The 16,212-nt window shown below is 32.5% G+C and overlaps 2 protein-coding genes across 3 annotated transcripts; one reads left to right on the top strand and one right to left on the bottom strand.

The window, feature by feature from the left end:
* Positions 1-6,194: 6,194 nt before the first annotated feature.
* On the bottom strand, positions 6,195-6,674 carry LOC119688188 (calmodulin-like). Its single transcript, XM_038102872.1, has one exon. The coding sequence runs from the start codon at positions 6,672-6,674 to the stop codon at positions 6,195-6,197; it is 480 nt and encodes a 159-aa protein (XP_037958800.1).
* A 6,126-nt stretch (positions 6,675-12,800) lies between these two features.
* LOC119689863 (calmodulin-alpha-like) lies at positions 12,801-13,760 on the top strand. 2 transcript variants are annotated; one of them, XR_005253503.1, is made up of 2 exons: positions 12,801-13,455; positions 13,524-13,760. XR_005253503.1 is itself a non-coding variant. In XM_038104794.1 (2 exons), exon 1 carries the CDS (start codon positions 12,955-12,957, stop codon positions 13,402-13,404), a length of 450 nt encoding a protein of 149 aa, XP_037960722.1. In that variant the 5' UTR covers positions 12,801-12,954; the 3' UTR covers positions 13,405-13,451; positions 13,524-13,592. The 2 variants fall into 2 exon arrangements, 1 of the variants encoding a protein (XP_037960722.1); XM_038104794.1 differs by having other exon boundaries at positions 12,801-13,451; positions 13,524-13,592.
* The last annotated feature ends 2,452 nt before the right edge of the window (positions 13,761-16,212 follow it).

A 16,212-nucleotide genomic window follows, 5' to 3' on the forward strand; every position in this document is an offset into this window, starting at 1 on the left:
AGCAGGGCACTCGTAGACCACTTCTCTGTCCGTGGAATGGGTCAACATTTGCAAAGCTGCAGAAAGACGGTTAAGGATGCTTGCGTGCTTGACCAAAAAAAATGTTGTGAAATATTTTGTCTTAATATTACTGAAAAATCGTATAAAGTTTCAATGTTTACTCCTTTTCTTTGGGGAGAAGAAGTTTTCAGAGGAGTTGTGTACACATTACAGTTGGGGTAAAAAGTATATTCACTTAAAGGATTTTTTTTTAAATCTGGAAAAATATGATTTATTAAAGCTGATGTTATTAAAGATTGTTGTTGAAAGAGGGTCGAGCGGAACAAAAATTCGAAATTGAAGCCAAAACGATGCAAGTTTTAAAAGAAAATGAAAAAATTTTGATGCACTTAAAGGAAAAAATTTAAGATTAAAGAAATTTTTGTAATACAAAAAGAGTAATAGAAAACTTAAAAAACTCCTTTTAAATTGAAATTATACATGAATCTCTTCTGTGAAATCTTCTTTTTTTCAACTTGCAACTAACTCTCGCTTAATCTCTGAATTCTTTCCATAACTCTCACTTTCCATTGTATCAACTCTAGAGTTCAATAAGGTTCATTTACAGGTCTTAAAGTTGAGCAATCCATTGCAAGATCTTAAAGTTTTTGCATTTCTTAATAACTAGTTTTAATTGCCTAACTAAAGGTAACAAAATCGTACAGTAAACATGATCCGATAATTTCCTCATAGGTGAGACTTAACTTTTTGATGTAAAGTACTCAACTTTTTGTTAAAAGTCAAGCCCAAGAATTTCATTATATCACTCCATTTAATTCTAGCATTATAAATCGAGAGCATTATAGGATTCTAAAGACGCTTACGAATTATGAAAATGGCTATTGTTTTATCACCATTTGAGTTTGATCTTCCATTTCTGAAAGAAATGAAAATATCTTGGCCATAAATATGCATCTGTAGAGATTTAGACATTTTAAATGTATCCACATCACAATACAGAATGCATGTGCTATACACAGATATCAAATTGAATTCCATCGAATGTCCTTGCTATAAAGCAAGTAAAGCATGAGAGAAAACGGAGAACCTTGCAGGACTCAAGTCTCTTTTAAACAGACGGAGGTATACAAGTAGCTTCTCATATTATATGTTACTAATCACACATTGTTGTCACTTTGTTCAGTAGTCAGTATAGAAGATACATGTATTCCACACTTCTCAAGAAGTTCATAAATAAATGTAAAGAACTTTCAGTATAGAGAGGATCGAATTCATTTCTAGTGCTTCAGTATTTAGTTCTTGAAGTTTCTCATATCGTATGACGGCACATTATTGCCACTTCTTTGCTCTGTACTTAATAGTGCGAATACTTAAACATTTCTCTAGAATTGCATTAACAATTGTAAAGAGCTTTCAATCTAAAATGAATCGATTTCACTTCTAACGTTGAAATAATGGTAACATGATTGGTACATATAACGCATCGAAGTGAGCGAAGTGAGCGAAGTGAGCCTTCGAACACCTACTAATGGAGTCTGCACATATGGATGATCTGAACCCAAAAGGTTTAAAGTAGAAATAAATTTCATAATTACAGAAAATGGTTTCGAAATTTTTCGAAAGGGCTCACCCTGAACTAGTAAAGTAAATTGAAATAGAGACAGACTTCGAGGAGTGATGTACCACTTCAGATACATTTACCTACAAACAGTTCTCTAAATATTTCATAGATTTTTTTATATATATTTAGAACAAAACATTTTGATAGGTTAATAGTATTTTACCTATAGAGAATAGAGATATAAGTCTGTATTTTTTTTAAATACAAGAATGAGGGCTGATGAATTTTTAACTGATCAAGTATTATGTCATTTAAATTGGATAACCTGATTAGAATACTATCATTTACATACATTCTATACTGAGAATTTATATATATTTATTTTTATTTTTATTTTTTTTCAGTTCGATTGAAGCTGCACAGCATCAACCGCAAAATCGCAATTAAAATCAAAATATTCTGGTAAGTCTGTTAAACATTTAACCACTTAATGTACAGCCCATAATCCTGACAATATGTGTTCCCAAAAATATACTACGAGTATTTGAATGCTGAATGGAGACAAGTGCTGACCACAGTAGCCACATCAGAAAAATCCTCCCGATAATAGGTCGGACGCGTGCAATTAAACACAGAAGCAGAAGAAGACGGGATCAATGCAGCAAATTTGTGATTGCAAGTGAAGTATTTGCGGCATGAATTCGAATGAGGCCATGAGCCAGTGTGTAGTAGGCGGGCAAAGGCTGTACCATCGAAACTTTATCATTTTCGTAGAAAATTAGAAATCGTAATGCTGCACGTTGTAATTCAGTCAAAACGTGTAATCACTAATGAAGCACGACTAAGTAAACACAGGAAATCGATATCAACAAATGAACCGGAAAGGAAATGAAATACCCGACAAAAACAACAACTCCGGGAAACCGGAATAAGCTTCTTCTAGTCAATTTTGGAATTGCCAACCAAAAGTTTGAAATGTGTGTGTATGTGTGTGTATTGATTTTGGGGAGTTTGAAATCGTCTTGATTTATTGCCGCAACTTAATTAAAATCTAAACTCAAGTACTCGATGAAATTTTAAAATGAAATGAAATAATTGCCAGAAATGGGATTAATTAATCAAGGCTGGCGGAGAGCAATGAGAAGATTCGAAATAATTCTAATTAGAAATTAAATTTCAAATTTCTGAATCTTAAATCTGTGAGCAGTCCTATGAAGGTCACTGCTGGCAGACGTTTCGTTGAGGACTGGCTTCAGTTGAAGACGTTTAGTTTAAAATGTAGATAAACCGCGACAATTAACGGTGTTTTTAGTTAAAATTTTTATGTTAGCTAGAAAAAAAATTAACATGTTAAATACTTTTGATTATCTAGCTTCCAGTTCAATACTGCATACAAAAAAAATAAACATGGAATACCAGGTACCAGGTTCGTGCATCAATAATTCATTCATTTTATTCAGTTTTTATGTGCAATCATTTCGAAAATTCGTAAAAAATATTTATAAAATGAAAAGGACATGATGATACAATATGAAATGGACGAATATTTTACGCAATATTTTGTTGGAATTGCACAAGGTCAGCCAATAAATTGTTTCACAAGGATATGTCAAATTTCCATAATTGATCCAAATGACATTGGTAAAAAATTTATATCCTGCGTGTGCGTTGAACTGACGGTGTCCATTATTACACGCTCTGACATTTATCTTACATAAAATACCTATTTGTTTCTGAATTTTAATAACGCATTTAAGTAATTCGCACTTAATACTTTAATCCGCAAAATGCGTCGCAGAACAAATTTCGAGGCACTTAATTGAATGATATCAAAGGACGATTGAGTTGGCAAGGTTTATCCTTGTACATATCCTTGTACATTATTTTAATGCTCAAACACAACATGTTAAACACGGCAAATGAACGGTTAAATAAATATTTAATAATTCCATTTTAAAAGTAATTTCTTTTAATTATCATTAAATGAAAGATTAAAAAATTTAATTTAATTTGCATATCCGGCCACAACTCACAACCGAAACCCAAGTCAATCTGCGGTCTGTCAAAGTTGTAGTCGTAGAAACACCGGCTGCTGTGCTACAAATTTGGCATTACATCAAGTTTGCTGAACCGGAAAATGACTAAAAAAAAAATTTTTAATATTGTCAAGTGTTCAGTTTTGGCAATATTATTCATTTCTGAAAATTAAAATGACAATTTTGACTAAAGGATTTTAACATATCCAACGTAACCCCGAACCAGACTGTATTCAAACATTGGTTCGAACTAAGAGACATAAAATGATCATTCAGATAAACGAGAACATGAAATGTGAAGCTTATATCTGACAATTTTATACTATCTTAAAAATCTCTTTAAATTTAAATACCTCAAATGCTGTGCTACAAAGTAGTTCTGAACCGCTTCAGTAATGGATTGTCCGAGTTTTAAGTATAATGAGACTAAACCATGAACGAAATCATAATGGTTTTGAAAATCCTGTCTGAAGACGCGAATGTGGAGACTTAATCAGCTAGTGCTTGAGCTCAACCATTGACTCTAAACATTAAATCCATTAATCGCATTTCAAACCCGCTAAATACTTTTTATGCGAAGACTAAATCAGCTGGTTCTAGAGTGTACTTAAATTTATAAAATCTCAATACTCTTATCATTAGATTCCCTAATCACTGATACATAAACATTTTAAAGTGTCAGTCACAGCATCATTTTCAGGTTCAGTGTTTATCAATTTTGTACTTTGCAAACACGAGTGCTCTATTCACAAGGAGTGAAAGATGATCCATTAACTACCAATGTACTTTCAGAAATACTAAACAAGTATGGTTGATGGACTGTTGCTGAGACTGCGCTTATCTGTTTGGACCATAAATGGTAGTGAGTGTATAAATGTTCTACTTGCAGTCACAGACATCATTTTCAGGTTCAGTGTTTATCAATTTTGTACTTTGCAAACACGATTTGTTGCGTTTCATTATTCACAAGGAGTGAAAGATGATCCATTAACTACCAATGTACTTTCAGAAATACTAAATAAGTATCCAGCTCTAAATATTTAAACTTGTTGAGGGAAACTGGAGCTCTCGGTTGCACTCCTATATTTCCGTAGTAGCCAATAAACCAAAATGGTTTGCTCAGTTTCTTTTAAATTTGTTATCCATTACCTCTAAAAAAATACTCTATAGAATTGCCGATATAGTAACCCTTATGGTTTTATTAAGAAGTAGTAGAATTTTTTTTTCTGTTGGTGATAGTAGCTTAAATAAATTCTTCTGTCGTTACACAGAATAAGTGATAAGTCTTTCCGATAAGTGATAAGCTTTACAATTACTTTTTAAAAAAATAATAACTATGATTAATCACTTATATTCTCTTTAAGGTCATTGTACCTATTAAAAACTATACGAGAGATGGTTACAACTAGAACTAAACTCAGTCTCTTGCCATCGAGTAGTGTACATGTATGTCGACCAAGCTCCAAGTTATTCACGCGTTAGAAGGAAGGAATACAGTCCTACAGTCAGTGAGATGGAAAGCGTTTTGATTTATATGAATTCAAATGAAAATTTCATAGTCAGTAGTACAAAGGTTAAAACTTGTTATTTTTTTGCTCCCGATGTTGTGGTTTACGTCCTCTGCATAATTTTTGTTCAAAATTAATGAAAATACTTTGGAACATTTTTGTTGGTTTCATTTTCAGACCAAAACTGCTTCTGGAACCGCAATGTGGAAAAACTTTGTTATTCTTTCTAATACGTAGATGGATACCTTTCGTACCCAAAACTCTCGTGGATGTGAATACACACACATGAGTGTGACTGTTGTGAACTGCACAGATTCGAGTCCGTAATAGTTTCATCCTGGCAAGTACAAAAGTTTTAATGAGCATTTATGCTTCTGAGCTATCGTGAAACTCAGTTTTTCGTAGCTTTTGTTTTCCATTTCGATGTGTTAATTTATTGAAATTACAGTAATGTTTACAAGTTCAGTTGATTTTCCATGAAATATGGATATTTTTCCATCATATCAAAATAGTGTGTGTTAGTGGTTAACTTCACTACGAAAGTTTTTCAACGAGCTTTCGACTAAAGTTACTTAATAAAGATAATTTTCGCAATTTTTTTTTTTTTTTTTTTAGTGGGCCATTACAGACGTGTGTCGTCCTTGGCCGCGTCGAGTAGCCTCCGCCAGTCAGCCCGATTAGTTGCTTTCTGAAGCCAGTTGGTAGTACCGAGCGTCCCCAAATCATTGGTCACCTGGTCCTTCCACCGAAGATGCAGACGTCCTCTACCGCGTTTTCCATCTGCTACCGAATCAAATACCTTTCTGCACTTTCTTCCATTCGCACGACATGATCTCCACTTAATTTTCGCAATTAAGTGGAGAAAATATTCTTTTAAATTTAATGAGAAGTGAATAATCAATCAATTCGTTAAATATGAATTATAAAAAAAATCCAAACAATTTTTCTTAATCCTTATACTGTATTATGTACTTTTATTTGATTTAGAATGTGCTTATAAAAAGTAAAATAAAAATAGAGTTTTTTCTACTTCATAATAATTTAGAATCAATTTTTGGTAAAGGTTCAATTTTAAGTGACTAATTTCATTTAATGATAAACCATCATGTTAACGAAATTATTGTAGTCGACCATGCCATCGCCAAAGAAATCAGCAAATCTCATCATATCTATTAGCTCTTCTTCAGTTAGGGGTTCGCCATAAGTCATCATAATATCTCGTAACTGAGCAACAGGCATATAACCACTTTCCTCCACGTCGAAATAACGAAAAGCTTCTTTGACCTCCGCCGCCCTGTTATTCATTTTGACTCTAAGCCATAAAAGCCTTAGGAAGGTGTCGCAGCTTATGTATACATGACCAAGGACTTCGACTTTTTCTATCATTATCTTCACATGAGGAATAGGAATTTTCAATTTGACAGCAAGAAACAGTTCTTGCAGTGAACTAGTTCTTATTTGGCCAGTTTCTTTTTCATCTATTAATTTAAACTGTTCGATGTAACCGGCAAGCTCTTCCTCTTCAAATTGGTGTTCTTCCAAATCATCGATGTTAGTTAGTAAATCCATATTTCAGTCTAAAGTTTATAATTAAGGAAAAGTGCAAGCGCTATAGTTCTAATTACAAAAAGAACTAAGAGAAAACGCTGCCAGAATTTTGTATTATTCGAATAGATGATATACTGTCGTAATTTTGATATCGGGATTAGGGTATAGATTTTGAATTATTTTATGTTTAAGCTTTTTTTTTAAATATATTAACTTTTTATTTTGATATATTATTTTGAAATCCTTAATTGCTCAGTTTAAATATATTTTTTTTAATATTACGTTGCAATATGATTTTGATAGGTCGGCGAAGTTTGAGCGGCCTCTTTTTGCAAGTCATTGCATCATAAAAGAACAACCATGCAACGATTTCAAATGATCTTAAAATGTCAAGTGTGTCCATTTGTGATGATTTGCGCTGACGTGGTATTTAATGATTGCTTTCCATTGCTGTTATTCGACCACGGCTTGAAGACTATGGGAATGTCCATCATAAAAATATTTCGGTTTTTTTATAATGGTTTTTATATATTTTTAATCCGGCTATAGGTTAAATAATTTAAAGTGTAATATTTTATTATACTCTATATTTGTTATACTCTATATTTCGACTCTGCTTGAGAGCCATCATCAGGATTACGATCTACGAAGATAATGAATTACTAACAAAAACGTACGTACCTACCTATAGCCGGATTAAAAAATATTTAAAACCATTATTTCGGAGATTGTTGCCAAAAATTTTCACTGTTTCACAAAGCACTCATCATTCACCATGTCTGAGGGATAATATACCCCACTTCATCACCATCGCAGTTTAGGCTTCACAGTCATCTGACGTTAACATGAACCAGAGTTTTGATGTGTTCAATAAAGCCAGTTTTTGTTTAATTCTGCAGGTTCACATTATAGCTGCCTTCTTTGAAGAGTTCAATTGGGTCAGTGTGTAGACGAAAATGTATGGGTATAATAAGATAAACAATAGCTGGTTTATGATTTCGTTCTAATATAAACACAGCAAGTGAATTTGTTAAGTACGGCTCAGTTGGATCAGTTGGTTAAGGAGCGCTGACTCTGAGCTTGAAATTTGGCAGGGCACGAGTTTTAATCTTGGTACTTGCAATGTTAAAAAAATTATTTACGAATAGTTAAATACAAAAACTATTTCCAAGATCACTGATGACGGGTATTTGGCAGTATTCGAAACAGCTGTATGGTTAGCCAAAAATTCAATTATTTAAAATAATATAAAATAAATTTTTGTTCTTGTAATTTACAACTGTTCGAAAAATCCTCTTTATAAACAATATAATATAATATAAAAACTTTAAATTGATCGGTGAGGGATTTGAACGATACTCATACTTATAATATAATAACATAAAAATATATATAATATAATATATAATAGGGATAATAATATAAAAAATAATTAGTCGATTTAGTAAAAATGTTAAATGAGTAACTTTCTATATTCCCCTATTCTTGCAGTTACATTTTAATGGCTTAATATTCCGCATGCATTGAACATACCCACATGGCCCACACTGGCGTGCCCACTGGTACATAATTGGCATGGGAAGAATGAAAGAAATGGAGCTTATAAAATTATTTTCGTATTTGTGTGTTGTGTGACACACTATCGGCGACAGCTGAGCCTGTGCATTGCTCAATTTCAGGAATTAGGCAAATTTATTACACTAATTTTGTGCTTTGCACTTCGTCTATTGACTCAATTTACACAAACGCACGGCCGCACCACCGCACACACACAAATTAATTGCCGGCTTCGCGCTGCATGCGATACAACCCCAAACTCGAATTGCCCAAGAAAAAGGAAAGGACTCATTCATTGGCGTGGGAGTTGCGGGTGCGAAGAACGGGTTTCACCATGTGTAGCAGCAGCAGCAGTTTTTTTATTTGCGACTCTGCTTTTGGTTTGATTTGATTTTGGCTTTGGCTTTGGCTTTGGTTTTTGGTTTTTGGTTTCAATGGTTATTCCTATTAATTTTGCATTTTGTTTCTGCTGTTGTTGTTGTGTTAGTTTTTGTTGTTAGTGTTTATTTACCTAAATAAACGTGAAAGTTTGTGAAAGGGAATGTGGGAATGAGTGGGAATGTGTGGGAAGGTGTGCGATATGCTGCATGCATAACGATTACTAAACTTGTTGTACTACTTCGACAATGGAGTTTTTATTACTGTTACTGCTGCTGTTATTGGTGTCAGTATTGGTGTTTTGTTGTTGTTGTTGACTTATTGGTTTGGTTGAAATTGTTGTTGCCTTTTATCACAGCTTCCCAGTTGGTCGCTTGCTCCGCTGACCTTCAGCACTGCTCAACACTATTCAACACTCAAACACTAACATATCAGTACATTTGTGTCTGAATGTGGTTAGGGCATGTGGTTGTATGTTTGTATGTGTGTGGGTGTGTAAGTATTGTGTTATTATTATTGCTGTTAAGCTCAACTAGGGCATCCTTAATTTGTTCTGCTATATTCCCTATGCAATGCGCGTCGCTCCTGTTGTTGTTTGTGTACGTGTACAGCTTCGCTTTTATTTTTCCCTTAGTAATTAACTCAGCACTTAAAGGGACTTAATTGTGGTTTTAATTTCAGGAAAAGAGCGCACAACAACAACAACAACAGCAACAACACCAACCACAATGAAAAAAACAATGCGAAATTGTTGTGTTTAGAATAGAATTTATTTTAAATTAACATTAATTTTTCCGACAAAACAATTTTGTATCTTTAAAATTGCGTTTCAATTTCATCTCAAGGAAGTTCACGTTACGTGATCTACGTAACGCTTATTGCGTGTTTCGTAAAACGTTGTTAACTACGTTTTGAAAAATGTATGAAATTTATTTATGCTGCAAAATAATTTTTCTGTTTAACAAATATTGTGTATTTTTCCATTATGTTTCATGGACAGTTTGCCGCTGTCATTTACCTTTCACACCCTGTCAGATTACTGCGAAAATTGTATTTTGGTCGGAATGCACGCACAGTGGGACAACTTAAGCAAAACCCTAACACAATGTATTGCACTTCTTTACTATGCAAAATGTGTTCATAAAATTTCACCTTTAGTTGAGCTAACCGGGGATCATAACAGTTATTGATTCAAGAGGTTTTTTCCGAACAGAAGTGAACTACAAGAACAAAAATTCATTTTTATATTATTTTAACTAATTAAATTTTTGGCTGACCATACAGTTGTTTTCAGTATTGCCAAATACTTATCATCAGTGGTCTTGCAAATAATTTTCGTGAATAATTTTTTTTGTGACTGCAAGTACCAGGAATCGAACTCGTGCCCTGCCAAATTTGACGCTTAGAGTCAGCACTCCTTAACCAATTGACCCAAAGCAGTATTTGACTTTTATGTTCGCACATTTTTCTGGAGTTTTTGTTAATTTGCTGTGAAAGTTTTATTAACAAATTCACGTGCTGTGTTTATATTAGATCGAAATCATAAACCAACTATAGAATAACTGAATTAATTAATTATATTATTTGTTTTTAATTGCTAAGTTTTAATACTATTCTGTTTGCCAGGTGTATGCGTAAGTTTTTTCGGTTTGTTTGGTAAAAAATATGTAATTTTTAAGATAATGCAATTTTTTTTGTATTTAAAATAATACACTTGGTATTTCAGAAATATTTTTTATAGAGAGTTTTCGAACAGTAATGAATTGTAACAAAAAATGTTTATTTAAATTAATTGAATTTTTAGCTGATCATACAGCTGTTTCGAGTATTGCAAAATAACTATTATCAACTGTCTTGAAGTTATTTCTTATAATTATTTATACCTGAATTATACCTAATTTTTTGATGCTGCATGTACCAAGGGTTTAACTCGTACCCTGTTAAAATTGAACCTTAGAGTCAGTGTTAATTGGCTAACCTAAAACCTTACTTAAATTTAATGTAGAAATAATTATTATTATTTATCTTTTACTTTTCCAGAAAGAAATATAATAACTTGTACATTTTACTTTTTATTTTAATATGCAATAATAAAAAAATGCTATAAAAACGAAGAACTTAAGAAAACCCATTATTTTTTAATAGAATGTATTTCGTATGAACATAGCCAGGAAGATAGGGGCGAGGGGACGCCACCAAATAACACTTTTTGTAATTCAAAATTATTTCAACTAAATTCATTCATTCAATCTAATAGAATTCTCCTAAATATTATTAACGCCCCATTGTACGTACATAATGTCAATATTTACTGAGATCTTCATATCTCGATAATTGCTGAAAATGAAATATGTTTTTTTTTACTTACATTAAAAGATGATAGAACACATATATGTAGCTACGTCAAAATTGGTTTAATTCTGTTGGCTCAAGGAATATAAAACTAAAATATAAAGTGGGAAAATTATAATACTTATAGTGGCACCTTCAATTTATAAAAACTTACACGTTCCCTTGTTCATTCTAAACATATTTTAATCACATATCTTATTTTTCATGTTGAGAATATTAAAGGTATCAAAAGCAGGGACTACATGAGCTTTAACCTATTTTAATGGTTCAACTACAGAAAATTCTGTAAATATAGTGTTACAACTAATATATAGAATAAGGTCTCTAATATGTTTGAGCCTTTTAGTTATAAATATTACATGAGTAAATTATAGATTCATTGCATTAAGATACTACTCATTTTCACCTATTTAATATACAATATATCTATATATATGTTCACTTACTGCTTTGTTCGTACTTAATGAATGCTCTAAGCTCATCTATTTTGTAATAAATTTATGTGCATCGTCAATCTTTCGCATTGTCTTGAACAAATCACCTCGGATATTCAGTCTCTGTTACAATTGTGCCGACTCAGCTATTTTTGCTCATATCCCACATCCAGTTTTCAGTACTGTTTGTCCATGAAGGCATTTGTTTGCAGATTTGCGATGATATGTGTTTAATGAAGAGTAAACATTGTGGATAAAATTATTAGTCAAAGATATAAATTCTAAATAAATGATTGCGGATAATCGCTTTGTACTTTAGTTTATCAAATTTAATAAGTACTAACTGGAAAAGATACTAAAAATACTAAAAGATACATTCTAAATAATATTCTATTCAGTTGGTTTTTAATTTTAAAGTATTGGAAAATGTAAAAAGACAAATTATTATAAAAATGTTTATTATATATCTTTGGAAAGCACATATATTGAAAAAAAATGGAATGGAGTCGATTCAATTATTCCTTGGTTTTATTACCTAACCTATAACCTAACTCCACTAGGAAACGGTGCTGCAACTGTTTGGAATCTCAATTTCATTTAAGAGAACTCAGAATGTTTGCTTCTGTGCCGAACTCTTTAAACTTTGATTAAAAAGTATTAGAAGTAGGTTATATATTTTGAGGAGAATTAGTATATTGAAATTGTTTTGTTAAAATTTTCCTTTATCTAAATGTAACTATTTATTTGGTTAATTTCTTTACTTGGTCTTTATAGAAGAAGAGACCAAGTTGTTTATCACTGAAAAGGATATAATAGTTAGTTGGATCTTAAGTGACTTAAAGTTTATTCTTACCATATAGTTTGAGGAACTGTTATTTATAAATGAAGATAGAACATGAAGTTCTAACTTGTGGTTTATGTTAATTATTGGGTTATTTAAAATTCAAAATTAAAATAAAGTACACAATATAGTATGGAGTATCAGTTTTATAAAATATATTGAATTTATAGAGCTACTACAATAAAAATATTTACTTAAAAATTCAACTGTGCCACAGGATACTGTCAACAACAGTTGCTGAGACTAAGTTGGGACTAAGATCCTCAAAATAAAACCATACAAACCTTAAAGAAATAATTGATCACAAAAATAATTACTTTCGACTCGTATTATGAAATTAATTATTAGTACAATATTATGAATTATGTGTTATGTTAATCGCATGATGTGGTAATAATTTTTGAGAAGTATTACGTTATGACAAAAAAAATCTACAAGGATTGAATTTCAAAAAATATAAGACAATTTCAATTGGGCGTCATAATTTAATAAATAAAAATAAACAAAGTTGGCGACAAAAATTTAAAAAAATCAATATCCCAAAATTCAACTCTTAAAAATTCATTTAAAATTATAAACTACAGAACGAAGTTCAGAATTTGTTCATTGTGTATTGAACATAATCATATATTTTGATACTGAATTAGTGATTTTGCACGCTTAATCGGGCTAAGTTGCTTAGTAAAAGCCTGTTTTGATTAATCGTTTGCGAACTGATCATATACCATTGGTTAGCAAAATGTCGGAACGTTTGACCAAAGATCAGTTAGACGCTTTTAAGGTAGGAATGCGGCAGAATGACCAGAATGGGTCTGGCGTAATAGCAACGAGTGATATTCCCACAGTCATTGCGGCTCTTGGGTACACTATTCCGGAGTCTGAAATAGCCAGCATTCTTTACGAACTCGATCCTGATGAAAGTGGTGTTGTAAATATGAATAGTTTTTTTGGTATGGTTTCTGAAAAACTCGCATCTCATACAACACTTGAACAAGTCAAAATGCTGTTCAACAGCATGGATAGAAATGGACATGGATATATATCAGTCGATGAGTTGCGTTTCATAACTCAAGCTATTGGTGTTAACGTTACGGATAGCGAAATCAAATTAATGGTCGAAACTCTAGATATTGACGGAGATGGTAAAGTGAACTTTGATGAGTTCGCCACACTTTTTAAACACATATAACCCATCCAAGTCTACAATTTAAAAAGACAGCAGACCACTTAACACCAATAAGTATAAAAACTGTTTAGAATTATTCAAACTTAAACACTTCTACTAAAGTCTATTATTTTACTTAATAGGGTCTGGTAATAACCAATAACGCATACAAAAAAACTGATATACACCAGCAAAGCCAAGCAAAGCCAAGTAAAAAAAATCAAGCACCACTAGCACAACGTTATCTAACTAAAGAAAACAAGTATTCCTATTCTTACAAAAAGCTACACCAAACTCTAGCCAGAAAACATCTTTAAAAACTAACCTAAAAACTAATTGAAAATTTATATGAAGAGCAAAAAAATAAAAAAATATATTTTTATAATTTGGCAAATTAAAGTTAAAAATTTATTAAATGTCAAAATATAATAAATAAAATAAACGTTAAAATTCTAAAATGTAAACAATTCAGTGTTGTATTTTAGAAGCTCTCAAGCTCACACAACTAAAGCTTTCTTCCGCATGAAATGGCTCGAAAAGTTTTTGTTCGTAATGAAAAAGTTTTGCTGAAGTTTTTTGCGAAAGTTCCGGTTTCACCTGATAACCAAACCACCGTAACCGAGAAAGCTTTCTATTGCTTTCTAGAGCAGTTCAATTTTATTTTCAATTTTAATTATCTTTGCAATTTTTGACATTAAATAAGAATACGACGCACTAAATAATAATGGACGGTGGTCCCATTAGGTAAGTTGCTGTTTATATTTTGATGTTTGCATCACGCAAGATGGCGTTGCGCTGGTTAATGTGTTTGTCACAGCACTTCCTCCTCAATAAGCACCTAATACTGTGGTGAAACCCGTCGTGCTTTATTTTAATGAATTTGCTGATGGTCTTGCTCAGCAAAAGTTACTGTGCGTACTTTATTGCTATGTCGTCGTTATAGTTGGGTTGTTTAATAACTCCAAGAATGACGGTTCTGTTGTCTGCTCATTGTCTGCTCATGTTGAGATGGGTCTTAATTGTTGCAATCTACGAAATTGGTTCAAATATTTTCCTGATTGAGTGGATCACCGTTATCGACGAAAAATTCGCCAGGTAATCGTAACACGGTGCCATAAACTAGTTCTGCTGCTGACGTGGCCATGACTTCTTTAATGCTGACTTATGGGCCCATAGAACTGATCGAAGTAACTGCAACCATGTTTGTTGGAGTCTGGCCATGAGAGCTGTTTTAAGCGTGCGATGGAATCGTTTTATCTGGATTATCTGGATTATCTGGATGTGCTGCTGGATGGTAAGAGAGAGCTCGAAACAAATACGCTTTAAACTAGGTGCCTTGATTGGTAAATAGTTTAGTTGCACCGAAGCATGAAACCCAGGTGGCAAAGAAACTTGCTGCCACTGTATCTGCTGCCATATCTTTGAGAGGTGTTACTTCCGGTCATCGACTGCATCTACCGGTCATTGTTAGAGCATATCAAATCGTTGATTTGTTTCTCGAAAGAACATTGAAGTTGGTTTAGTGTGTTTGTTGACCTTTGCTCTTTGACAGCATTGACAAAGACGAACCTATGACTTCACATCTTTACGAATTGATGGCTGAAGTTAAAACCAATAAAAATAATGCAGCTGAGAGTGGGAGATATGGTAATAAACTGGGAGGATAGCATAAAATATCTAGGCATCAAGGTGGACAAACGATTCACATGGCTTAAAAATGTTCAACTGAAAAGAATTAACTGTGCCAAAATTCTTCATCACCTCCAACCGCTATTCAAAACTGAAAATCTCAATTCTAAGAACAGGAAGCTGCTACATAATCAAATAATTCGACAGCCACTTCTATATGGATGTATAGCGTTTAGCAAGGCCTCACACACTACCATTCACCAGCTAAAAATTGCACAAAGCCAGAGTCTGAGAAGATTTTTCAAGGTACTGTGGTACATTAGGACGAATGACAATCTCAGGGACCGCAAGATTGATCCGATCAAAAAATACATCTATAAGGGCTCTATCCCTTATAGAGCCCAGAAATTATTTACGGAAACTGACAAGCTTAACAACACCGCGTTATCGAATCTCAGAATAATTACACGCTCCTCGGAGAGGTATGCAGAGCTGAGGTCAGTTATTGCTTAGTCCGATGAAGTGATAAACAATAATCCAGTTAAGGTTTTGAAAGGGGTTATAAAGAAACTATGCAGTTGATAGAGAGTAAAAATGCTTAAGTGACTCAACTAGCCTCAACATAATAATTAAACTGCTCACATATATTTTTATTATTATAATTTTTAATTTTTTATTGGCGTTCAGTGCTAGGCTCAGTAGTTGCAAAGATAATTAAAATTGAAAATAAAATTGAACTGCTCTAGAAAGCAATAGAAAGCTTTCTCGGTTACGGTGGTTTGGTTATCAGGTGAAACCGGAACTTTCGCAAAAAACTTCAGCAAAACTTTTTCATTACGAACAAAAACTTTTCGAGCCATTTCATGGGGAAGAAAGCTTTAGTAGCGTGAGCTTGAGAGCTTTTAAAATACAACACTGAATTGTTCACATTTTAGAATTTTAACGTTTATTTTATTTATTATATTTTGACATTTAATAAATTTTTAACTTTAATTTGCCAAATTATAAAAATATATTTTTTTATTTTTTTGCTCTTCATATAAATTTTCAATTAGTTTTTAACTTAGTTTTTAAAGATGTTTTCTGGCTAGAGTGTGGATACTAGGAATGATTGAAACCCTTTCTGGTGTAGCTTTTTGTAAGAATAGGAATGCTTGTTTTCTTCAGTTAGATAACGTTGTGTTAGTGGTGCTGGATTTTTTA

The sequence above is a fragment of the Teleopsis dalmanni genome, chromosome X, assembly GCF_002237135.1.
Source record: "Teleopsis dalmanni isolate 2A chromosome X, ASM223713v2, whole genome shotgun sequence".
Taxonomy (NCBI): Eukaryota; Metazoa; Arthropoda; class Insecta; order Diptera; family Diopsidae; genus Teleopsis; species Teleopsis dalmanni.

Bases quoted from the DNA above. Each gene is read 5' to 3' on its own strand.
- LOC119688188 (XM_038102872.1), bottom strand. From the start codon at position 6,674: ATGGATTTACTAACTAACATCGATGATTTGGAAGAACACCAATTTGAA.
- LOC119689863 (XM_038104794.1), top strand. From the start codon at position 12,955: ATGTCGGAACGTTTGACCAAAGATCAGTTAGACGCTTTTAAGGTAGGA.